The sequence below is a fragment of the Odontesthes bonariensis genome, chromosome 15 (assembly GCF_027942865.1).
Source record: "Odontesthes bonariensis isolate fOdoBon6 chromosome 15, fOdoBon6.hap1, whole genome shotgun sequence".
Lineage (NCBI taxonomy): Eukaryota > Metazoa > Chordata > Actinopteri > Atheriniformes > Atherinopsidae > Odontesthes > Odontesthes bonariensis.
The window spans coordinates 3,160,134-3,184,325 of record NC_134520.1 but is presented as its reverse complement, the minus strand read 5'-3'; the positions used below and the strand labels follow the sequence as shown (position 1 = coordinate 3,184,325).

Below are 24,192 nucleotides of genomic sequence, written 5' to 3'. Positions count from 1 at the left end.
TTTATACTGTACGTGCTCCTTCACTGTCACTGGTTAGACCCCCGAATTGTGCTACCAAGCTGCTACGCTTGATGTGGAGAAAGCTTGGTGTGCGTTACTATTATGTCAAACTACTCTAATGGAAGGCACTGCTTACTTTTGTTGTGGAGAAAATGAGTCGAATCACGCGTCGGTCAGCCGTCCATTGGGGAGTTTATTGGAACAAACCGTCACAGCAAATATGCATACAGAATGTTACAAAATGTCCGCCGGGTTCATCTTGCGAACCAACTTTATACTGGTTTAAATCATAACATGCATGCGTCATCCGGGCCACAATCTTCCTTGGCGGCGCCGCGCTTCTGCTGTAATCATAAACACGCATTCTACCCTTTACCCATATTCATATGAGCCGCACATTAAGGCACACGATGTAATTCTGACATGTCAAGAGAATGTCATGACATTATTCTCCCACATAGTCCCCCCTGAAATCACTTATCAGTGAATTAATAAAGAATAATTAAGAATTAATTAACATAATCAACACTAAATTATCCTAATTCTACAACCTCAATCAACGGGAACATTTGTGAATAAATGAAAAGGAATATATATACGCACCCGAATTACATTCAATGATTAAATGAATTCAACAACACTACAAGTCTTACATTGCCATCACACTTGTCCACTGTTCGCAGTGCATAGGAGCGAAAAACCCACCGGCTGCTACTTTCGTAACTCATGTTCTTATTCTGGGAAAACTCACCTACGGCCCCACCCCACTTGGCGACCGACCACTTTACCAAAGGTCGCACTCCGAACAGTTGACCAACACAACTGGCAATGGACATATTAGTGATCAGTTCTGATTGATAATACACATAGAATGAATACATCACCTTAAAATCAATTAATCACAGTTTTGTACCAAGTACAATACATAAAATTGTGGATTATCACACAACAAATAGTACTAAAATGCAATGTAATGCAGCTCTTCCAGTCCCGTCCCATCTCCCCTACTCTGGTGTCGTCTGCTTCTGGCCGAACATCCGTCCGGCTGGGTCTGGAACTGCTAAGCTAACTCTGGGAGGAGAGGTCGCCAGTACGTCACTCCCAATCAAAGAGATCTTCAGCATCTCTTCTCCCTATCAGACTATACTTGGTTCCACAGCCTCGAGGAAAGAATCTTGTGAACCGTCCGTTGATAACCTTCATTCGTTGACCAGCTCTCCCATGCGTTGGTCCTCAGACCCGGTCTCGCATGGTCATCTGCTTCCAGATTCCTTCCACTGTTCGTTTGAACATCACTTGCAGCAAACACCTTCTCAGAATGGGTATAATGCAACACACCAATAGGGAAACCATCCTCACTATCAACAATATTGCTATTCCCGCTTTAACCGTCATCGCTCCCCCTTCTCCCAAAATCCCAAACAGACCAGTCCACCGCCATTCACCTCCACCAGCCTCACACATCAGCTCCTCTCGCCGTTCTCTGATCTTCTTCACGGCCGTTGTAAACGTTCCATCAGCTGCAGTGTTCCCGGGTATAAATGTACAACATTTCCCCAACCATCTGGCAAACACCACTTTTCCCTCCTAATATCCATTCTAAAACTTGTCTGTTCTATCAAGCCATCATACTCGTCTCATGTAGTTGTTCTCCAAAGCCTGCAACCCCTTCACTCGTGTAGTTAAGAATTCTCTGTTGGTTGTAGTATATGTAATTAATCCACTCCCCATTTTGTTAATTGTGATCCACGGCAAAATAGACTCAAATCCAGCTGTAATCTCACTGTGTGCTTTGAACTCAAGAGGGATCCCTCTCGGCTGCCCTATTGCATCCAAGTAAACGTGCTTATCCCTGATGTAGTCATCACTAGATCTTTAACTCTCCCTTTTTCCACATCCAAACCTCGCATCTCGTTTACCTTGTCATACACTAACACAACTGATGTCTTCCTCCTCACCAGTGCCCAAAGACCTATCCACCTGTTGGGTAACACATTTAACAAAACATCATCTCCACACATCCAGTAACTCTCAGCTACCGTTTGTGTCTGATCCCCAAAAAGATATAGAGTTAAAATGATCATTTCTATATTTTTGCATTACTGGTCCAAATAAATAAATCCTAATAAATATTGGTTTCATTCAACAGTAGTATTACCTACGTGAGTTCCAAAAGCATTCAAACTCACCATGGTAATCTACTCTATAATCAGTGGGAGGCCCATCCTGTGATGTACTCAGATTAAATTCAACACAAGAAGACTCCAATTTGTGGCCCTTCCTTATTTTGAAAATAACTATGTAATTTATTTGGCCCAAACATCAATCTGCACTTAATACCACACATAGGAAACAATAACCATTTATCCTCTTCCGATGTGAACCTACCTTCTCTGCATTCCCGTTGCTGGACCACTGCACAGTCCCTGAAGGTGTGTGGCTCTGGAACAACAACAGGCAATGCTCCTGGAGCGTCTGCGCATATGAGACACTCTGTCGCTGTCAGTTCTCTCGTAGTGTACCATGCCCATCTATACCACATACTCTGTGCTGCCTTAACCCATCTTCCACAGTTACACTGTTTTCCTGTCTCTACCTGTGCATGCACACTCCGTCTGTTCTTGGATGAACATGATTATTCTGTCCCGTAGTGCTAACGGTATCAAGTCCCCCTAGACTTCCACGAGAAATCTTTCTATTCTTACAACCATTGTGAACAACTTCTTCTGACCCGAGGACAACATGATCTTACCAGATTGCCCCTTTGTTGTGGCGTCCGGAGGCGGTGATTTGGTCGTCTCCTCCTCCGGACCCATGATCCACACTTCCCCACACTTCCTCACACTTCCTCACACTTCCTCACACTTCCTCACACTTCCTCACACTTCCCCACACTTCCTCACACTTCCTCACACTTCCTCACACTTCCTCACACTTATCTTCTTCACGCTTAACAGATGCCTCTTCACGACTAGCTCTAGTGTGTATTGCTGGCAAAGTTTGTGGCGTGGCATGGTCTGAGTGGGTGTGTATTGTTGCATCATACTCATCTGACCCAGGCTGGCTACTTCCCTGCGGGGTGGCTCCCTCACGGGACCCTTCCAGCCTCTCCTGTTTGCGGGATCCCGTCCCACATCTCCAGGCCTTGCTCTCCTGAACCCATGCTGTCGGCCAACACCCACACCTGGATGCTCATAAGTGTCAGAAATCTTAACCTCTTCCTTTTGTTCATCCTTTCCTCGGACTCAACTCTGTCTGTGTCTTTAGTCCGAACCTTAGTGCAGTGATTCAAATGGTACCATGTGTTGCTACCTTCCATTTGAACTGCTGTTGACGTTACTCGCACCATTGTGTACGGTCCTTTCCGTCTTGGCTCGTGCCACTTCCTTCGGAACACTTTGATGTGCACCTGGTCGCCTGGCCCCACTGGTCTCTCAACCAGCTGTTCGAGACCTGAGTCTCTGATCTCCTCCTGTAGATAGATTGTTCTGTGGATTGCAGTTAATTGCTTCATATAGACTGTCCACTCTGTTCTCAACTGCTCAAGTGGGGGCCCTTTAAAGGGACCTCTCCCTGAGGTGCCGGCATGGGTCGACCCGTTAGCATTTTATGCGGTGTTAGTGCGTGACTCTATGAGTCTGCATACGATAGCTCATTAGTGCAAGCGGCAAAGCATCTAGTTTAGCTTAGTTGACGCACAGATTCAATTCAATTTCACTTCCCAGGTTCCATTGATCCTCTCACCCATCCCTTGACTCTGTGGATGATAAACGGCCCCACAGCGCTGCTTGATTCGCAGCTGCTGCAGAATGCCTCTTGCACTTTTCTAAACAAACACTTAACCATTATTTGAGCTAATCTCTGATGGAATGACAAACAGATGAATCAATTCTCTTACCAAAAAATTTTTTACGACTATTTATCCAATATGTATGACCAATATCCTTGTGGTGGCGTGACATCTGGCTCCAGTGACACCATAGGTGCCAAAACAGCAAGCTGGCACTTTGATGCTACTTTCGCTGCCTCATCAGCCGCGTTATTACCTTTACTGACCATTTTGTTACCTTTACGATTATTTGACACTTTATCACTTCCCATTTTCAATTTTCATGACTGCAATCCGCTCCTTCATTTGGACCTCCTGTCGCACTGGACTTCCGTCTGACCTCCGTCTGACCTCCTGAACCCTCTCTGCTTCAAAACTGCTTCAAACAAATAGCAAATATCATGACCATATGCAGAATCTGTGTACACATTTGTAACCTTACCTTTCACCAGTAGACATGCTTCCGTTAATGCCTTCAGTTCAGCCAACTGTGCCGAACATGGCCGTTCACACTTCTCAGCTTCCACCGTCACAAAATTTTCCACCTTCCTGCTTCACAACTGCAAAACCTCATGATTACCCAAATGGTCTCACAACATGAACCATACACAACATAAGTGACGTCAGCCTGCACAAGTGAAGTTGCTTCTAAGTCAGGTCTCAGTTTAATGTATCTCACAGCTTCTGACACACACTCATGTGGTTCTCCTTCAAACTCCCGTGGAATGACATCCGCAGGATCCGATGTGGTACACTTCTGTATTCTCACATCCGGACGTGTCAAAAGATGCACAACCTGCAAACATCCTGCCTGAGTCACAACATACCTACTCTGATTTATTAGTTCTGAAATATTATGGTTTTTATTGGAGACATATACGAAAAATGGCTTCTCATATTTTAGTGTTGCCCGTTTTGGATGACTTTTGCTAATTTTGTTTCAAACTTTCAAAGGCTAACTTAGCCTCGGTTGTCCTCTCCAGTTGTGCTTTCAACCTTTGATCTTTGGATTTTTCATGTTCCTTCCAGAGGAAGCAAATTTTATTGCCAAATCTTCCCAAGAAAAAGATCATACTTGTTTTATTTTAATTTTATTCATTAATACATTTATTTATTTTGGACCTGGCGCTTTACTTCCTCCCTCCACGTGGGATGGAGAGATATCAGTAGTTCCCTATGGGATAAATAGATACTCTAATTTAGGCTAACAATGCTAAAATTTAAACTCGAAACTTTGTTTTGTTTAAATTTTAGAAATATTGTAATAGTGACATTTAAATTTAAGTTTTAGAAACTTAGTAACAGTGACACATTTAACTTAAAAACTTTGTTTTGTTTTGTAATAATGACACACCTGAGGGCGTTTTTTAAACCCTTGAGTACGTCTGGTGTAAGTGTACTTCTTACCTCTATATGTCAATGCAAACAAATACTGGGATTCCTCTGCCAGAGGAACGCCATGGCCCTGCCGGGCCACTTGCTCCGCCCCGCAGGGACTGGCCACAGTCCTGCCGAACAATCGGGTTTCTCGGTGCTCTCGGACAGCTGTAAACAAAGTGTCCCCTCTCGCCACAGGCCCAACATGCCCCCGAGGACCTTCGTCCTCCAGGTGCACCTCTTCTTGACCTTTGACAGGGTCGACGATGGACTTGCCCCTGTGATGGCTGTTCAGCGGCCCCCGCTGTCATGGCCTCATTTCGTACTTCTTGCTTCGCTTCCAGTTCTTCTAACTGCAACCGTGCAAGTTCCCTTTGCATCTCCTTCTCCTGCTCCTTCCATTTCAGTTCTTTTCTGTATTTGTTTACTGCCTGCACCACGTGGTCTCGGAATTGTCCATGTGACATTGAATTCAACCCCACCACATCCTCCAGCCTCCCCTGAGCTGGGGCAGGCAGAGCCTCTTTGATGGAAACTCTGAACAATGTCAACCAAGCTGGGCTCTTCTCGATTTCTCCCTCAGACTCTTGTCTCCATTTCTGCAATTGTTGTGCAATGTACACAGCCGGACTCTCTGTTTCTGACAGTGGTTCCCCCTTTAACGCTTCCAGGTCCACTCCCACTGGAAACTCAGCTCGTAACGCTCTCCAGAGTGCAGCTCGATATGCATTAAAATCAGTTCCATCAGCTCGGTGGCTTAACATCCAGTCATTCTCACTGTGTCTCAAAATGCCCTCCATGGTAGAAGTTCCAAAACACAGTGCCCACACTGCCTTAATGTGTCCCACCGTCAACAGTTTATGCACAGTCTCTTGTTCAAAAGCTCTTATCCATTTGCTTGCACCTGTGTGAATGTCCGGCAATCGAGCAACCAGCCCCCCTAGGACGAGCGTCTGCCACGGCACATACTGTCCCTGCGTCATTTCTATCAAACTCGGTGCTGACGCTGTTGGACTCTTATGTTCTTCAGAAGATGCCTTTTGAACTGGAGGTGCCAGTTCTGGTGATTTTTGGTATTGTGGGAGCTGTCCCCTTGCCTGATCTGAATTACAGACGGCGTCTGGCTCAGGAGCTCCATGACTGCTTGATGTAGCTATTTGTGGTTCTGGACGTTCATGAGATATTTTGTGATCTTTTATTTCAGAATCTCCTTGTATGTTTACTGCTCCTGGCAGTGTTGGATGTAGCCCTGCATTTTCAAAGAAATGTAAAACTTTTAATTCAAGCTCTCTTTTTTCCTGTCTCTTTTTGCTTTTGTCCTTTGGTTTGTAAGCTTTAATCCTTTGTTCCATAATCTTACAGGCCGTTGCATTGAAAGTGCCACCTTTTGGCCAGGGTGAGACATTATTTTTTTGTTCGTTTTTCCCATTTTTGAGATATCTTTTTAACATCTTTGGAATGTTCAGGATGTTTGGCGCTGATGGTTATTGTTGGTGTTACATCCATTGTTTCACCTATTTAGTTCCCTTCTTTTGACTTTCTATTTACTTATTTATTTTTCCCTAATTTTATTTTATTCTTCTTATTATTATCCCCCTTTTTTTTTTAAACAATTTTTGAAAGTCAATTTAAATTAAACTAACTCTACTCAATGCTAATTTAATGCTCGGCTAAATTTAGCTTAGATGCAGCTAATTATTGGATTGGATATTGTCAATGCTACTGTTAAGGTTAGCCTATGTTAGCTTTGAAAGCTTATGCTCTAGGTTGTTTTTTTAAAATTAAACCAATGTTAATTCAATGTTAGGCTAATTTAGCTTTTTGACTTCTAGTTTGGAGTTAGGTTACTATTATTGCTAATGTTAATGTTTGCTAACCAATGCCAATTGATGTTAGCTTCCTAGCTGTTGCTAATAAATGCTAACCTATTGCTAATTAAGATTTAAACCAATATTTGCCTTATTGCTAATCAATGCTAATTGTATTTCTGATCAATGCTAATTATGGCTAACGAAATGCTAACCAATGCTAATAATGCTAATAATGCTACTTATTGCTAATCAATACTAGCTTCCTTGTTGACCAATGCTAATCGAATGCTAATTATGCTATTCAATGCTAATTATCGCTAATCAATGCTAGTGATTGCTAACCAATGCTAATCAATGCTAAACAATGCTAGTTATTGCTAATCAATACTAATTATTGCTAATCAATACTAGCTGTATTACTCAATTCTGACCAATGACAAAAAAATTTTGACCAATGAAATCTGAACACACCTCTAAACCTACCTCCAATGAAACACGTCTGAGACACGTAACTTTTAACCAATCAAATATGAACACACCACTAAGCCCGCTTCCCAGGCTGTTATTAACTCCTCCCAAACATAACAATTGAACCACACCCCTACTCAAAATGGCGTTTGTCACACTTTTATAACAAGTTAAGAAAGAGGAAGAAATACAATCTGTCCAGCCGTGGACAGGGAGAAATACAAACCAAACAATACAGAAATAACAATTGCACTATTCTTCACCTCAAAATGGCGTTTGTTAAGAAAGAGAAAGAAATACAATTTAACACGCTGTGGACAGGGAAAATACAGACCAAAAGATACAGAAACAATGCATAAGCGAAAACTTTCTTTATCAGGAATGTCAACATTCACGTACAATGACGTGGTGAATCAAATGGCCTAAGAACAGAAACTCTACCCTAGGAATTGCGAAACCCTCATTACTCGACTGATAACAACTCCGCAATTAGGACATTACCTAAAGAAAACTAATAATTATTACAGTTCAACCATAAAGTGCCCTTGGAAGACACAAGGAAAGAAAATGCGGTCACACACGAACATTTGCAGCAGTAGAAAAAAAAAAAATGCCAAGGACAAGCAGCGCGCCTTCACACAACCAGCGTGAACGCGCAGCACTCTCTGTCCCCCTGAAAGCCAAACACCTTCACGAGCCTGTTGAGAATAGAACTTTAGAAACTTAACACAAATCACAGCAGTATTCAATAATTCAATAATAACAAGATGCACTCAACGAAAATACACAACCTTAAAGAAATCAACACACAGCGTTTTAAAAATCACAGCTCATCACTGTAACAACACCTTATTTCAACAAACTATCAATGCGGCAACTATAACAATGAAGCAAATTATAACAATGAAGCAAATCTGAGTGTCTCTGCACTCACTTCATTTTTTATTTAGCTTAAGATTATATGTAAGATGTTGTGTTAACTCTATGTGTTAACTCAAATTGACTAAAATACTCAAAAGTAAAGGGATGAGATGAGTTGGAACCTTGATTCCTCACACAAAATAACTTTTTCTTTTCTTCTTTTTTAGATTCACTTAAAACAGCAGGATTTCACACACATTGACAGACAAAGAAAGACCGGTCACACACACTCACACCAAGTCAGTCGATCAAAGTTTTGTGTCAGTCACCATTCAAATCTTCACAGTTTTAAATTATCAATTTCTTTCATTTAGACTTTTAATTTTTCAGGAGATGTTGGTGTTGGCAATATATGAAATACAAAATGTGTTTTCTCTACAAGCCTTGTGATATGGTCTCTTGACCAAAGCAACAGACGCTGACGTGTACTTTATCAGCCTCGCTGTGACCTCTTTATAATAATCTCCTGTGGCCAATTCATGAACGAATTTGAATTTTCTTCTAAAAAAAAAAAAGTCTTTATACTGAGGTCTCGGATAACTCCGAAGAGTTCTAAGCAGATATAAAGTGATATAAACATATATATTTAAAATATGCCCCTTCTAGAACTGGATTTTTTCATTTCAGAGTTTTTTGAAAGTCTTATTGATCCAATCGTCAAACTTTTATGTTCGCAAGTCAATCAATTATCAGTATTCGTCTACTCCTTGACTAGTGAAAATGATTTTCACGTATGTTTAATTAGTCTAATGTACCCCGTACTCCCGTCAGTATTCCTCCCCCCAATGCATTGAAGGATGGCTGATAGTTACAAGAGGTACCATTGGCGGCTGCTCAACAGCCTACCCGCTTCTTTAAGCTTATTCCTTAATCCAGTTTGAATTCACCCGATTCATTACCTGCCGGAGCCAGCGACTAGCCCTTCTTAATTACCACAAAAAAAAAAAAATACAACAACAAGATAGCCAGACCAGCTGCTCCCAGCTGTCCGCTTTACAACTCACATAAGCTGCTGTTCACCCAATTTTATCTTAATTCAAACATTTGGCTCCCCTTGGCCCACAATTTCAAACAATTTCAACAGCCCCCCTGCGCAGAGGAAAGCAATGAAATGCTTACCGAAGCAGAATCGTCCTTCTCTTGTGTTCTTTTGATTTGGGGAAGCCGGAAGAAGCCTGTCAGCTGTGCTCCACCAACAGAAATCCGCTGCGTGATGGTAGGAAAAAGATCCTACCGGCCGGCTTTTACAGCTGATGTCGGCTGTCGGGGCACAGAGGACACGCTCCGCCGGGATCCAGATGCAAAATCTCACGAATTCGGGGTCACCATTATGTTGTGGAGAAAATGAGTCGAATCACGCGTCGGTCAGCCGTCCATTGGGGAGTTTATTGGAACAAACCGTCACAGCAAATATGCATACAGAATGTTACAAAATGTCCGCCGGGTTCATCTTGCGAACCAACTTTATACTGGTTTAAATCATAACATGCATGCGTCATCCGGGCCACAATCTTCCTCGGCGGCGCCGAGCTTCTGCTGTAATCATAAACACGCATTTTACCCTTTACCCATATTCATATGAGCCGCACAATAAGGCGCACGATGTAATTCTGACATGTCAAGAGAATGTCATGACATTATTCTCCCACACTTTCAACATTAAGATTTAGTTGTCATCATTTAAATGGAGCATCAAGTATCTGGGGATGCGTTTTATTTATTTTTCTTTTAAATAGAGCTGTGTCTATGCAATAACGTCTAAAGGCAATATTCCCCCAACTCACCATAATAATGCGGCTTGGCAGACTGATAGTTTGTGTACGGTATATATATACGGTTGCAAATTTACAACATCCCTTAACAATTCTGAAAAAAAAAAAAAGCCTGCAAATGTGTTTTTTTTTTTCTGAAGAGCACATTTACATAGTTAATGGGTCCTATTGTTTGTCCTCACAATGCTATTGGATAGAAAGTGTTTATAGGTCCAGTCATCTGGCCTTGAACTCACTCTACCTGCAAATTTCCCGTTGAACTCATCTATTTTTTATTTATTTATTTTTTTTTGGCATGACTGGATTTGTCAGGATTAAAGTAAGAAATTCCTTAAATATTTTTTTATTTCACTGGCGACCTGTCCAGGGTGTACCCCGCCTCTCACCAGTTGACCGCTGGGATAGGCTCCTGCCTCCCTGCGACCCGACCGACAGATTAAGCGGGTATAGAAAATGGATGTATGGATTTTTTTTTTTTAAATTGTGTTTATTATAATGTGTGGAACATGTACACATTTAGGTATTTTGAAAAACATTCATCAAATTTGATTTAGAGCTTGTAATGTCCATGCTGTAATTCTACAACGTTGGGCTAGAGTGGTGGTCAAAATAGCCTGAGCTCCTCGCACATCACATAAGGGCACTTCACTTCTCCCATGATCACAAATTGAAAAAAAAAACAAATTAAATTTAAAGTGTTAGATGATTCATTGTAACTAAGTGCTAAATGTGTTTTTCTGTTAATTTTTTTTTTTACTTAGACCATAATTAGAGGGGGCTGTTGTCTTGAATGTGAACCTGTAAGTTCTTTGGGGGGATGCGTGTGTTCCTTTTAGTATGATAAACAACTTGACTGTGTCGGAGATGGAAAAGAGGGACAAACTCTGGAAACTCAGACAATGGCTGAATTCATTCAGGGAGAAACGCCTGCAGGTGCCTCCAGACACTTCTGCTCCCAACAATGCCCAACGTTGCAAATGTACATTTTCCTAAAAACTTACTAAAATGTAAAAAATCTGAAAACTCATTTCTACATCAGAGGTCTCCTAAAACAATATCTGAGAGGTCAATTTTTTTTTTTAATATCTGAGTCTTACAGGGATATATATACAATTTGTAGATCTAGATCACTCCCTCTATGGTTGAGTGATTTTTTCCCCCCCTTAATATATGATTTTCATGCTAACATATTTATGACTGTTATCTTGCATTATTGACAGTAGTCCTAAATTTTATAGTGTGCGACTTTAACATTTTTACAAAATTGCCTTATATGGGTCCATCGACTGTGTTTCTTTGTAAATCTTTGAAGTTTGTCACAGGAACATTTCAAAAGCTACTCTATCTGTGTATCTTACTGACAATTTTATTTAGATGTAGCAAAAGAATCTCAGTTGCAACATTTTGATTAGTTTCTTTATTTAGTCATTCATTCACGCCAGCGAACTGCCAAAACATCTGCTTTTACAGAGGTCCCAGTCCCAGTCCTAATCATCTGCATTCATATGAACCAGAATGGAAGAGCTGCTACGCCACTTGAATAAATATTTTCCCTCTACGGTACTGAATCTCTATTATCTGCTAAGTTGCAGGACTTCAGATCAGCCACAAGAGAGAGCTTTCAGCCCATGCTCCCAATCTTAACCTTTCATTTCGTTCCAACAGTTTGAAGCCAAGGGAATGAGTCAGAGTACTGTGGCACCATTTTATTTTTCTCCTGTGACAGCACTGCTCTCGCTTTGATAACAAATGATGGATATAACGATCTATGATATGCTAAATCTTTGCTCACGTGTGGGTGGCAGTGGGAGGATGGAATTGCTGTGGGTAGAGTGTGGTCCAGATGAGTGCATGGAGGCTGGAATCTGACAAAACTCCAGGAATTTCATTTACTGTTGAATTTCAAGCTTAAAAGTGCAAATTACTCTGAAACAGTCAGCCTCTTTATCTCTTACTCCATATGAACGGGAAGAGTTGTGACATATCGACAGAGATGAAATGAACATGATGTCTAAGTCTTCGTCACTCCAGGTTTCCTTGACAACAGTAACATGGCAACAATATGTCTATATACAATAATCTGCTTTTCCTTTGCCATACAGCTTTGTAGGTCTCTTTAGTTCCCATCTGTCCATCCTTGACTTTGACTGTTTCACTGCTTATCATCGTCATGGATACCACACAAGCTCAGATTAAATGAACACAATATGAATCATCACCAAGGTCTAACCCACTAAATGTTCGTGAGTGTGTGTAGTCATGACTTCCTGCTGGGCTTGTGCTGCTGTTTAATGCGATTACCTCTTTTTTTTTTAATTTCCTCTTCACGCTGATACACAATCTGTGACAAAGTGTGTAATAAGAGACCAAGAACAACTTTCTGAAGACTCAAAAAAAATTTTTTTTTTATTTAGGGTGGCAGTGGGCAACACTTCTACAGCTTATTTACACGTTTTCTACAACAAAATTTTACCATCTTTTTTTTTTTTTTCTGTATTTCGTCTTGTGTGCAAAATTTCAATATCATCGTAGAGATAAACATCACTAACTCTTGTTGTCGTTCTTCACTGTGAAAGATGATCTCTTTCAACACTGAGTAATAACATCCTGTTAATACTCCAGCACCTTCGCACCTCCTCTGTCACTCACACCCTCCTCTCTTTTCCTCCCCTCTGCTGGTATACTACATTACTTCAAGCTATTTCTGCTAAAAAAAACAACAACAACATTAACCTCCTTGCGGTGCACGATCACAGAGCCCCCAGGTCGTGGCATGAGCGAGACTTCTGCCTCAGGAACTTGCTGACTTCGCGCTCCCGTGGGTACCGGGGCACCAGGCTGGACAGGAAACGTTTGGCACGTGAGGTGATGCTTTCACGTTGGCCTCCTCCGCTCATGTCATCTGCACTGGTCCCCGGAGGCCACGGCAACTGGCCTCTGGCTAGTCGCACCGCACACTCCAGGAGCTCAGGCGTACGGTGATCCAGAGAGGCGGAGATCTCCAGATACAGACAGTTGAAGAGGGCAGCGCTGGACATGGCCTCTGATGAAGGAGATGGAGGGTAGATGGTTATCAGATTACGTCTGCTTGTCTTTAAGGTCAGTCACCAACGTTACAATCAGATTTACAAAAGCAACATATCAAATGTATGAAAACTATATGCTCATTTTAAGACTGATGCCAGCAACATGTCTAAAAATCTCACATTATTTGGCAACATGTCAGGAACGGCGAGTCAAAAGAGCATTTCAGAGGCAAAGGCACAAAGGGGGGTGGGTTCATCACTCTGAATAAGACTTTGTGGGCAACAGCTTCCCAGTTAAAGTATAATGTTTTTCAGTGTTAAAGAATTTGGGCTGAAAGCCGACTGAGTTCTGAAGTGGCAATCACTGCATGGGCTGAGGAACACTAAGGAAAACCGTCGTCACTGAACTTCAGAGGCAGGGAACACCCTTGATAGGTTGCCACCCCATCACAGGGTCGAGTTAGAAACACAAAGACAGACAAACATGAACGTTCACGTGCACTCCTCCAAGATTAAGAATCACCAAGGGCCGATTTCAAGTTCCTCCTCTTGGCGAATACCCTTCATTTTACAGAGGTACGGTGCCTCATTTTGCGGGATCTAGCAGCAGTGGTCATCTGCCCTTCAACCGGGACGTTGGGGGCCATGTCATTTGCTTGACGACCATAACTCTGTGATCTCCGAAAGAAAAACAGCATCTGAACTACCTGCAAGAACAATACACGTTGGGGGAGGAGCTAATCTCCAAACAGAAAAGGCCACAACCAAATTTGAGACTAGAATATTTCAGCTGTGAGGTAACCATGCAGAAATGTACACACAGAGGCATACATGTATATACATGATCCAGAAACACCAGTCAGCCAGCACAGAATATTTGTGATATGAAAAGATGTCAAGATTGCAATAAAAAGAATTGTGTACATACAGACTGTGCATACAGCTGAATCAAAAAGAGGCAGAGTGGGCGGATGAGGTGTTTGCCAGTGGAGCTTAAAGCAGTTTATGTTGGAATTTAGTCTGCAGTCGTTTACATTTGTCTTTGAAGACGCTACGCTAGAGATGCTCCTTAACTAGTGGAATATATAAGCCTGATGTAAAATCCGCAAACAGCGGATATTTCGACATCAGTTCACATAAATGACCACAGACGGTAATGTGTCTTGACTCTAAACTACCTCAAACAACCAGAAGGCATATTTAAGCAGCTTCATGTGAGGAGCGGAGGAGTTGTCTCCCGTTGCCAGAACAGTTTTGGTTATTTAAAACTGGAAACTTTTGTATTCAAGTTTGTTAGAAGGTAAAACTCAGCTGGAACCCAGTGTTGCTTACAGTCAGGCACCAACGGAATGTGTAGACAGTTGTGGCTGTTTGCTCATGTTAAACCTTTCTGAAATAGCAACTAATGAGGCCTGGGAGAATACCACATGCAGGTCCTGTTACTCAGCCTGTATGCTGTAAAACTGTATGAATGTGGAGAGGCAACCCAGTCACAATGAATCCTCTTCAGCGGTAACTGCAATTGTGGCACCCTTCATACTCCCACACAGCGATGAGGCGTAAAATTTACATTTACGATACTGTTTACTGACAGAAAAAGAGCTGAAAACACCAGCACGGTCGGCCAAGGCAGACGCCCCGGCAGAAACAAACCATAGAAGAGGTGAGAGGAAAGGGAATGAGATGAAGATGACAACTGGAGCTTCGGCTCACCTTGAGAGGTGACCTCCCGCGTGCGGACGAGGTCGCTCTTATTACCAACGAGGATTATGGGAGTCTGGGGCTGAGTCTCTCTCAGGAGAAGTCGGAGTTGAGCGGTACGATGGAAACTGCGCCTGTCAGTCACCGAAAACACCAAGACACACACCTCACACTGGAGAGCCGACAGGTCCTGGGGGACAGACATACAGTGTGTCGCAACATGATGAGTTTTTGCATCTAATAAAAGCTGGAGGACACTGAAACACCTTTCACAGCAGGATGAAACCTGCAAACACACAAAATTGCTTCATAAGAATCCTGTAGACTGGCACGGTAAGGCTCCATCGAATGAGATATAGAAAATAACTTTTCACAACGCATGTGCTCAAGGCCTGCAGAAAAAGAGCACAAGGATCTAAAATTCAGAAATTTGGCTGCAGATTCTCAGTGTCACACACTCACAGGCAACCTCATCCTCTGCAAGCAGCAAAGACAAACAAGCCTCACAAAAATAACCGAACATGAAAGTCATCCTGAGAAAATCCTTTGCGGCGCACAGATTAAACATTAGCCCGTCTTTTGTTAGTGCTGACACCATTCTCTGACTTCATTTTACGGACAAACAAGCTGTATCGCAAGAGCGAGGCTTCAGCATTCTTTACACGTCCACTTAAATCAGAAACATCCACACAGTCAGCAGGCACACCCACTCTGAACCACACTCAAGGGAAAAGAGGAAGCAGTGTGCAAAACAACCTGAGAATGAGCTTTCCTTTGTCAAGCACATGCACACGCAGCAGATTTTTGCCCTCTTTTTGGGACATGCTTACGTTCCAACTCATGTTTGGGAGAAGATGAAGAGGTGCACGGATGCCGTCGGATTGTCTGCACGGTTTCTCTGCATTATAAGCTACAAATCCAGACACATTTTGATTTCACTAACTGGTATTAGCCCCATCTTTAACAGAACTAAATCCTCTTCATATAAAATGAGGTCATTCGAAAGCTTCTTCCTAAAATGTCCAAGAATTCAGCCACACACACACACACACACACACACACACATATACACACATATGTATATCTATTTCTGAAAAAGTGGCTGAGGACAGTGCTTACAGCTGCAGGGAAGGTTCAGCGGCCTAATGAGAGAGCCTGGAGCAAGGAGAGTAGGAACCCTGAAGTGTTGTTTGGCTCACCTGTCTCCAGTTGTCATAGATAATGATGGTGCTGTCCTCATCATCCACGGTAACTGTGCTCACATATCCCTCCCCTAAGGACAAGAACATGAGCAGTTAGGTCTCAGATGGGACACGAGTGCTGCTCTGTGTTTACTCACTGATTGCAGAACAGTGACGCTCCACAGGTCGCCTCCCCTCTGTATTAACCCCGTAAAAAACACACAGCTTTGTACCATCAGAATCCACGGATGCCGTCCTGTCCATGTCCCCGGCAAGGGCGATGGCCAGAGAGGATTTCCCCACGCCGTTCTGTCCCAAGAGGGCAATCCTTAACGGCCCATCAGGTCTGCCCTCTACAGCCAGGGTCGGAGTGTCATCCAGGGCAGAGCCGAAACCGATTGGTGAAGCTGAGGGCCCAGCTGCACCCGATGTCCAGTCACAGTCATCATGGACGGCTTCTTCTCGCCTGAGCTGGTGCTTTATTGGCAGAGGAGTGCTTCCTCTGCGAACTGTCGTAGTGCTGGACAGAGTCATGCTGTCACACTAGAGAGAGGAACCCCAATTGGCTGTCTCATCATTATGGAACATTGAAAGCCACTCTCTTATATTTTAAGTATTTCTCTTATGCCAAACAAGGAATGTTCCAAAATCTAAGGTCTTCTATATGTGACGTGACTTCAGCGGTCAACAGCACTTTCAGACCAGATTATATTAGAAAAAGAAAATTAATCCGTAAATGCAACAAATTATTTTTTATTTCCAAAGCTGTATTTTAACGGGCCCACATTAAAACACAGTACTTAAAAACATTAAAAACAAAATCTATTTTGTCATAAGATGAAATGTTTTCAGTGAAGTTTCTTCTTTTTTTCAGCAAAAGGTGACTGCCTGCAGATGTAACACCTCTGAGTAACAATTTTGTGGTCTACTTTAAAATAAATATTGTTAAATATAACAGCCGTTTCCGAACATGGGGTGTACCATAGTCCCATAATGCAGACTATTTTATACTGTCATAGGTAGCCAGTCAAAACTCATGTACAATATCTAAATATCATTTCACAATGATTCTCGGCTAATATAAAAAACTTAGCCATGTCTAGTAACGGAACGCTTTTGTAAAAGTTTTCGTAACAAAAAAAGTCGAGTCAAATGATAAAAAATTCAAGCAAATTAAAATTCCTGTAGCTTGAGTGACAGAATCTGACAGGACACAAGATTTCATGTTACACCCAAAGACAAAACTAACATGGCAATTGACAAACTTTAAAAAAATAATCTCAAACATCAAATTGGGGGCTTTAATACATACTGGGCGCATTCGTTACATTGGTAAGTGTTTTTAAAACCCCATTTTTCACATTTTAAACCTCATTTTTCCGCAGAAAAACAATTTACAACTGTGTGACAACATTATGCTAACACCTGAGTGGCATAAACTGGGGCTAGCTGGTGGCTAACCTCCTGCCTAGCTGCCGTTTGGCGCGTAGCTGCCGTTTGGCACGTAGCAGCGTGAGTGGGCTTCTTTTCGAACGGTGGTTTTCGACAGCAAGCACCACGCTTAACACGCTTAAATGGGTGACCTGACCTGACCTTAACTAATAAGGGGGAAAATAACGCGGAAAAACCCCCCAAAAATAATGAGCTGAAAGAAGCTTTAAAGTTGTTAGACCTCAAGCTTTGTCCTACATTACGTCTCTGTGACAAATTCTTTGTGACATATTGTGGCAACATTGAAGAGACAAAAACACCCGCACCACCACCAAAAGGTTAGTTTGAAATTTTGTGTTCAGAAACCCCCAGGTCTCACATTTTGTAATGCAGGACACCCACACCCAGCACCACCACACACTTAGAACACACACGCACACGTTGTGTGACAGTTTACAAGACTAAACCGTCAGATACCATCATATTTCCACAGAGCTGCCTGGCAGATAACAAAGGCTTTAACGGGGATCTTTGATGCCCAGTGTCTCCTACCTTGTTCCCATTCTCCTCCTTGTTAAGCCTGTCTCCGGGCACATCTGTCGGCATCTGCAAACTGAAATCAAGCGATGGGGAATAAAGAGCCCAGAACACAATGAGAACACCCGCACCACCCCCCCTCGCCCCCTCCCAAACACACTTTATGAGCCCAGAACCCAGTAGCCCAGTGTGATCTCTCACCTGTCAGGTCTCTGTCGGCAACTACAAAGTAAGCACGGTATTTCTCTCTGTTGCGCGCGCTCACTCTCTCTCTATCTTCCCTCCCAGGCGTGCACTCCACCTCCCTCTATTCTCCACTTCACTTTATGTCTCTTTCTCTCTGCTGCTCCGGGTCCTCGGGTTAGGGCCAAGTCCAGCTCTGCAGTCAGCACCGTCACTCATCACTCAAGACTCACTTCTATGTGACTCACTGCTTTAACACCTAAATGCTCTCCAGACACGGACTTCCTGCGGGAGAGAAAAAAGGTGAGAGTGGACAGTACGGGGACTCACTTGCTGTAAGCGCACTTCATGCTGCTCAGCCATAAAAGTAGGGCACTAATGCAGGCAGGCAGGCAGGGAAGGAGTATTGCTGTGGAAAGATGCTCAGTGTCACGAAGCTCTCTTTAACCTCTTGGTTAACAACACAGAACGTGACCTCTAGGGGGCAGTGTAACACAAGCATTTCCCTTACTAATTGCTTATGGTGTGAGAGTGTCATATCCTTGCGTGGATATATGTTTAGAATGTGTCATTAGGATACCCCTCACACCTGTAGAGCAGAATTGTGACAGTCTGTCTACCTGCTAACCAAGTCGTTCATCCTGTGTCACCCTTTTGCTACCTGTAACAGAGACTCAAACTTTTTTCTCGAAAGATTTATTTACATGAAGTAAAATGAAGCCTTTCTAGCCCCAGACCCAAGAGGTGTATTTGGACGTATTTTCTGTCAGAATGTGAGTGGGACCACGAGCAGTGGTGCGCCCCTCCCACACAAAGCCACAATAGACTCCGGCAGTGAGCAGCCAGAGCGCTATTATAGCCCTAATCCTGCTCCTATTATACAGGCCAGAGAGAGAGAGCGAGAGAGACAGAGAGGGGGAGGTAGAGATGAAGATGAGGTCATCCCAAACAGCGCACACCCAGGGTCACTGCCTCACTATAGAGACACGGGGATAAAGAGAGGGATAGAGCTGGGCATGCGGCTGCAGAGAAAAGGCCTGCAGGAGACTGAACGTGGGAGATGCTCAGATAGGGGGATGGAGAGGAGAGGAGGTCAAAATCCCTGTGTGTAAAAGCCCAAGGTGCATAAAAACAAGCTGACACATGACAAGGATGTTAAAGAACTTTGTTTAATTCATAGGCATATGAAACCACACTACAACAGGAGCAGGAAACCATGACAATGGCCATCATTTTGTTTTATAATAATGTTAATTCTAATCAAAACTTGATAAAAGAATAAACTGTAGGAAAGTAAAAATACACGCTAATGGAATAAAACCAGTAAAATGATTAGAACAGTACATAAATAAATGATAAATACTGAATAAATAAGTGAATAAATAAAAGAACAATTTATTTAACCTACAACCAAACAAAATAAATAGCTCTAATGCATGAAATCTGGCAATAATTTCATGGGACAGTTAAGAGGGTGTCTCCATGAGTATTTTTTTCTTTTTTTTTTTTGAGTATTTTTTTTATCCCTGCACTGTTAATTTATCATTGGTAGCCCACAGTACCAGAGTCCACAGTGACCAGCTCTGTGGTGCTGCATGTTGCATTCAATATGGTGATTGTCCGTATAAAACAACAGTGTTCAATCTGCCCAGAAATAGCTTCCGTAGTTTGTAATGCTGGACACAACCACACAAATCATGCCACACTTTTTTTGTTCTTTGCCTGCCGGGATGGGTCGGGTTGCTTTGCCTCTTTTTGCCATCTCCAGTCGCTTCAGTTAAGCACACCAGGCCCACGTCGCTGTGTCAAAACGTCAAAACCCGTTTTTTTTGGTTTTTTTAGAGCAAACAGCAAGTCTATTCTGTCACTGTTAATGGCTGAAAGTCACCATTTTACAACTAGCAAAAAAAAAGTTGATTTCTTTGCATAAACACAAGAGCAATGTGCCCCGCTACCCATTTAGCACAATCACTTGGAAGATTCCCACAAAAGGTATCCTTGTACATTCTTTCATCTAAGATTATTCATTTTTATTTTTTTTTTAACAAAGAATAACAAGTTTTGGTGAGCTTAAACACTTTGGTAGGCAACTGTGAAATATTAGCTGGCAAATACTTAACTGCATGCCGTGGACACATTATCCAAGCCCATACCACTCCACATATCACCACTGCACTACTCAGACCTCTGCAGCTTTAGCAGCTTATTGTTTAAGAATGAAAAGGAAAAAAAAAAAAAAAAACTACAATGAGCTTCAGCCACTCATTTGGAGAGTACATTCCAGATATAGTATAATATTGCATAGATAACATGCTCAGCAGTATGATAGTTTTATTGCAAGATAAAGCATTTCTGATGTGTTTTCACAATCACAATCAAGGAGAGCGTTCACAGTAAAGTAAATCTGAGTGCGTGAAGCAGCCTCAGCCTCAGCCCGACCTTATCTCCCTTATTCACTCACAGGGTGGTTTTCACAGTTGTAGCCCGCCCAAAAAAAATACCTGCCAAAATCTCTCTTTCGCTTCCTCTCTCACAACAAACACAATCACGTGCGCACACACATACAGATCCTTAATTCCCCCCCCCCCCCAAGTCTGATTACTTGTCAATTATTGCTCATTGTTGGCTGGTCGTTTTTCTCTCTTTCTTTCTCTGTGTGGACTGGTTTCAGAGGAAGTAATCAGGGGGTGGGGAAGGTGGGTTGCTGGTGCGTGTCGGAGGGGCGTCGCTGCCAGTGCTGTGGTTAGTGCTGAGGAGCTTCTCATAGCGAGCCTTGTAGGCGTCTCGCTCCCTCAGAACTCGAGTGAGCTCACACTGTAGCTGTTCCAGCTGAGGGGAAACAAAAGACATGATTATAGTTTCTTTGTGCTTTGCTGAGCAGTGCCGAAGAGATGTTTGCTTAGTATGATACATTCTGTTGAGTGTCAGCAATAATGTCTGTCTGACGCTGCGTGGTTTCCTGTCTTCATCTCTTTTAGGATCATAATTTCCGCACTGACACGGCTGATGCTAAATTTAGGATGAAGTCAGGTGTAAAATGAGGGCATACCAGGAAGCGTCAAGTTAGTCAGCGAGAGCCATAAATCTAAGCATGCGCGCGCGCGTGTGTGTGCGTGTGTGTGTGCGCGCTCACCTGTTGTGTAAGCACATGTTTCTCTGACTCCAGAGCGTGGCGGTGCTGCAAACGCTTGTAGCGGCAGGACTGGGCATAGCCGCGGTTCTTTAGCGTGCGGCGTTTCTGCTTCAGGCGCACCACCTCATCCTTGCTTACGCCACGCAGGTGTCGGTTCAGCTCGCGCACCGACAGGCTCACCAGCTGCTCATCAGAGAAGCGCTCGTTCACTCCGCACTGCCGAGCAGATGGAGAAGACACACACAGACCAAATAGGCTGTTTATCACTGTTAATTGGCAACGAGACACATGTCGGAAATAACTGGAGGTGTGTGCAGTCGGAGGGGTGAGAAGCGGATCTGTCCAACATTCGAATTTGTATATGCAACTGCGATGTGACAAGTGTGCATTTGATGCATCAAACCGAGTGTGCTGTCTGTCTGTCTGTCTGTCAGGGGGCACATTTCGGCACCACATGTCCATAATCTGTCATGTAATCTGACAAAGTGTGGGTGACAGTTATCAGGATTACGCACAGCAATAATAGCAGATATTATCATAAGCTCACACTGTGCTCTATATAAAGATCCATCCAGACATCTTGATCACCCAGAATGCAAAGTTTAATTACCTTTGAAATTACATCCAGCAGGGAGCATTCAAGACTGAGTTGTTACTAACACTCTTTAATGTAGTGGCAAACAGAAATATGTGGATGTGTTTTGTCACCAGCTCTCCTCCAGTGGGTTTCAATAAGAAGGCTGCTATACAAACAGATAATGAATGATAGCATACTAAAGCACAGCTAAAATAGGATCAAATAGGTCATGACAAATAGAACACAATTTTAACTGCAGGCAGGTGGCTAAAACTAGATCAGTTGCTTGTTGTTAGGTAAATATCAAAATATTTATTCATATAATTCTAGCAAATACGAAATGGAAATGTTTTCACAATGCAATGCAAAGATTCAGACAGATGCACACATTAATAACCACGTTTTATTGCCTTAATCCTAATCCATTAATTGCATGATCCCTCTCCCCTTCCATCCAGCCCTTTAATGCAGCACTGTCTTCACCTCTAGATATTCCTCGTGGTTTCCTGATTAACCTGTTGAGCATCATCATAATGAGCCTGTCTCATCTAATCTGGATTGATGTGTACCTGGTTGACTTGTGGGTGGTGATGATGGTGATGGCTGCCATGCATGGGGTGGTGCGGATGATGCTGATGATGGTGGTGCTGGTGGTGATGAAGGCGACCCTGGGGGCTGAGGGGTTGTGGGTAGGGAGCGGAGGCAGGGCCAGTGTTGGGGAGCGAGGGTTGCGCGGAGGACAGGAAGACAAGCGGTCGATGGCACATGTCTCCCGCTTTAGCACAGGAGATGTCTCCTCCGCTGTCACTGCTGGAGTCTCCCAGGTTGCTGCTTGAGCTTTGAGAAAGACCTGGGAACTGAAAATTAGGGAGACGAGAATATAAAGTCGACTCTTTGATGTCTTCATCAGAAACTAAAGGAAAGAGGTAATAGTCATGACACTGGACTGGTATTTACCTGTGAGCTGACAGCCGCAGCAGCTGAGTTCAGCAGAGCCTCCACAGCGTCCTCACAGCCCAGGAAGCCATTCACCTGCCCCCTCTCTCTGTCCCCTCTCTCTGGCACTCCTCCTAAAGCTCCCAGCAAAGTGGCAGGCCCCGTCACCTCACCTCCAAACTGTTGTTGCAGCGCCGCCAGCCAGATCAAGTCCTCCAGCGAGGCAGGGGTGGGGCCCTGAGGGCCTCCGTGGGCCGGGCTGCCCTCCACGTTCCCCTGAGAGCCAGAGCTGATACCAGAGGCAAAGCTGTTGGATATGGAGAGGGGGAAGGAGATGGAGGAGGACGAGGAAGAGAGGGAGGAAGAGCCTGAAGGCGGCGGGTGGGCATCGCTAAGCGTGGGTGAAGGTGGCAGCGAGTTGTAGGGACTTGAGCTCAAACTGGAATCTTGCGGAGGGTGGCTGGTGTAGGGAGAGCTGGAAGGGTCATGGGGGAGGCCAGATTTTGGATATACGCAAGGAGGGGGGAGCGGAGGAGTGTCAGATTTCACCTCAAACTTGAGGAGGTCAAAGTCATTTAGGTATTCCATGGCCAGAGGGCTGGGGGGGAGAGGAGGCATGGGGAGGGTAGGAGAGGACATCGTATGTGCTGCTGCTGGTGGGAGCTTCAACAGGGTTTCTCCGTATGTCAGGATTGTTGGAAAGCCCACTCCTCTGCCTCAGTGCGGCTCATAGACAGCAGCAGTGGTGATGTCAGGACGTTGAATGGGTTGTGAGTTCCCTCCTTAAGAAACTGTATGTCCACTTGCCCTTGTCTCTGTTTCTGTTGCCCTGTAGAAACAATGAAATAGAAAAATATGGTTTTGGATGCTGGGTCAAGAGAAAAGGATAATCAAATCGGTCAGTCTGGAGTTCGTTGTACTACTTTATGATCAGGTACTATGAATATAGAGTAGCATTGTGTAGTTAGACTCCCAATAAAGCCAGATGAAGAGGAACCTACAAAACACGGTGCCTACATTACCGATAATGCATTGTCACTACCAACAGGTTAGAGACTGTCTGGCCATACCCAACTTGTCCTCAGCTTTAATTACTAATCCCTCAACATATGCAATCCCTTACCACCATTTACAGCAAAACGTCCCTCCCATATCATCCCAGTCTCCAATCCAGTGTCACATTAGCTTTATGAGAGTTGGAAATGCTATTCTAATGTAGTTTTAAGACTCTAGCCTTAAACAGAAATGAGGAGTGGGTTGTAAAGGTGCGGTATGCACACCTTCTGAGCCTTTATCATTGTGAGGTTGT

General features: G+C 43.4%; 2 protein-coding genes across 2 annotated transcripts; both read right to left on the bottom strand.

The window, feature by feature from the left end:
* Positions 1 to 12,565: 12,565 nt before the first annotated feature.
* Positions 12,566 to 18,631, bottom strand: LOC142400072 (GTP-binding protein REM 2-like). Its single transcript, XM_075484666.1, has 6 exons — positions 18,256 to 18,631; positions 18,070 to 18,130; positions 16,320 to 16,629; positions 16,105 to 16,178; positions 14,918 to 15,095; positions 12,566 to 13,221 (listed from the first exon to the last, which is right to left on the bottom strand). Exons 2-6 carry the CDS (start codon positions 18,121 to 18,123, stop codon positions 12,929 to 12,931), a joined length of 909 nt encoding a protein of 302 aa, XP_075340781.1. The 5' UTR covers positions 18,124 to 18,130; positions 18,256 to 18,631; the 3' UTR covers positions 12,566 to 12,928.
* A 1,641-nt stretch (positions 18,632 to 20,272) lies between these two features.
* nrl (neural retina leucine zipper) lies at positions 20,273 to 23,687 on the bottom strand. Its single transcript, XM_075486191.1, has 4 exons — positions 22,905 to 23,687; positions 22,517 to 22,804; positions 21,371 to 21,586; positions 20,273 to 21,066 (listed from the first exon to the last, which is right to left on the bottom strand). The coding sequence occupies exons 1-4, from the start codon at positions 23,520 to 23,522 to the stop codon at positions 20,905 to 20,907; spliced, it is 1,284 nt and encodes a 427-aa protein (XP_075342306.1). The 5' UTR covers positions 23,523 to 23,687; the 3' UTR covers positions 20,273 to 20,904.
* Positions 23,688 to 24,192: the final 505 nt, after the last annotated feature.

Excerpts from the sequence above, each read along its gene's own strand:
- nrl (XM_075486191.1), bottom strand. The coding sequence starts at position 23,522 with ATGTCCTCTCCTACCCTCCCCATGCCTCCTCTCCCCCCCAGCCCTCTG. Across the intron at positions 22,805-22,904 it reads CTGCGGCTGTCAGCTCACAG|TTCCCAGGTCTTTCTCAAAG; the intron begins GTAAATACCAGT and ends CCTAATTTTCAG. Across the intron at positions 21,587-22,516 it reads ACCACCCACAAGTCAACCAG|TGCGGAGTGAACGAGCGCTT; the intron begins GTACACATCAAT and ends TCTGCTCGGCAG.
- LOC142400072 (XM_075484666.1), bottom strand. The coding sequence starts at position 18,123 with ATGCCGACAGATGTGCCCGGAGACAGGCTTAACAAGGAGGAGAATGGG. Across the intron at positions 16,630-18,069 it reads AGGAGGAGAATGGGAACAAG|TGTGACAGCATGACTCTGTC; the intron begins GTAGGAGACACT and ends TCCTCTCTCTAG. Across the intron at positions 15,096-16,104 it reads TCTATGACAACTGGAGACAG|GACCTGTCGGCTCTCCAGTG; the intron begins GTGAGCCAAACA and ends TCTGTCCCCCAG.